Source organism: Gavialis gangeticus, unplaced genomic scaffold, assembly GCF_001723915.1.
Source record: "Gavialis gangeticus isolate Ggan-Ray unplaced genomic scaffold, GavGan_comp1, whole genome shotgun sequence".
NCBI classification, from domain to species: Eukaryota; Metazoa; Chordata; order Crocodylia; family Gavialidae; genus Gavialis; species Gavialis gangeticus.
The window spans coordinates 7,387,048-7,388,493 of NW_017729030.1; the positions used below are offsets into that span (position 1 = coordinate 7,387,048).

Sequence of the window (1,446 nt, forward strand, 5' to 3'; positions counted from 1 at the left end):
ACTAAAACACATCTGGGATCTGCTCCTAGATTCCCCCAAGCAGTAGAGATGAGACAGGACCCAACTGCTGTGTACCTAAAGGGGAGTCTGGGGGATGCAGACGGATGCTGTAATTCTCACTCTCAGGCTCCCAGCCTGGGCTGGCATACAGGATCAATCTGGCATGCAGTTGCATGTCAGTCAGCCAAGGCCTCCTCAAGGATCTGGAGACTTGGCAGTGGGAGGGTGGTGGCAGTGTTAATTGCTATGGCTCTGGGTGGTTGTAGAAGCCACAACAATTAATGCTACCACTGCACCCCCTGCCATCAAAGCTGTGGACCTCTGGCAATCCATCTTTTTCACATATAATACACGCCCAAATTTCCCCTAGCTGGTTTAGGGGAAAATGTGTGCGTTATGTGAGGAAAGTATGGTACTTCTCAAATACACTCATTTGTAGTGAGACTAATGTGGTATCACCACCATCAATGAAATGATTCTGGTGCATACCATTTTCTGAATCCCTTCCTAATGAGATTTCATAGATGAAAAGAGAGCCTAAAGTTTCATGACTTCCTATTCCAGCCAGAATGAAATGATGCATCTAAAAAGGAGAATATGCAATTCAATCCGTCTCCTCCTAATTTTTCAGGAACCACTACTTTCAAACTTGTCCTTATTTCAGCTAGTGGTAACATCATGTTAACCTCTTCAATACTGCACAAATTTAATGTTAAATAGTCTTAATTTCATCTAGGCTACTTACATACAGTAGTGAACGGTAACTCAGATTTGTAACTGGTATTCAATGCATAAATTACTGGTATTCTATCCATAAATTACAAATACAAATAAAGGTGCCTGTCTTCAGTGAGGAAAGTACACATCTTTGGTAAGCATGGACACAATACAGGGAATTTGCTTCTTTGAATCAAACTCTGTTCGATTTGAACACGAGCTAAACTCTGCCACCTTGCGATTTACACGTGTTAAGATCTGCATAAGCTCAAGATTCTTTGCATGCTGTTTCAGCATTGTACATAGTGACTGAATAAACCAGGAGCCCACAGCTGAGTTTCTCCAGGAGTAATAGCCTGCAGAAGTGGGATACATAAAATTTATCAGAGTCTTGCAAAATGTGATGGAACAACAATTGTGGAAAGTATATTTTGATCATAAGAACAATCTTTCACCAAGCATTTAAACACAAAGGTTTCTAAATAAATGGCAACACACCAATCCCAATATGTTTTCAATTAGGGCGGTCAATTAATTGCAATGAACGCCTGCGATTAATGCGTTAATTGGTTTAACATGCGTTAATCCCGGCTGCGTACTTGCCTGCGTGCTGGGAGAAAGGCAGCCCCTCCTCCCATGCTGCTGCTCAGCCAGAGAGACACACACACACAAACACACACACACACACACACACACACACACACACACACACACACACACACACACACC

General features: G+C 42.5%; 1 protein-coding gene across 2 annotated transcripts in view; it reads right to left on the minus strand.

The window, feature by feature from the left end:
• Window positions 1-341: 341 nt before the first annotated feature.
• The window catches only part of CASP3 (caspase 3), an 18,464-nt gene continuing 17,359 nt past the window's right edge, over window positions 342-1,446 (minus strand). For both annotated transcript variants that reach the window (XM_019521906.1, XM_019521907.1), the window contains exon 8: window positions 342-1,073. In XM_019521906.1, coding sequence (XP_019377451.1) covers window positions 847-1,073 — 227 coding nt within the window. In that variant the 3' untranslated portion in view covers window positions 342-846. The remainder of the gene's footprint in view (window positions 1,074-1,446) is intronic.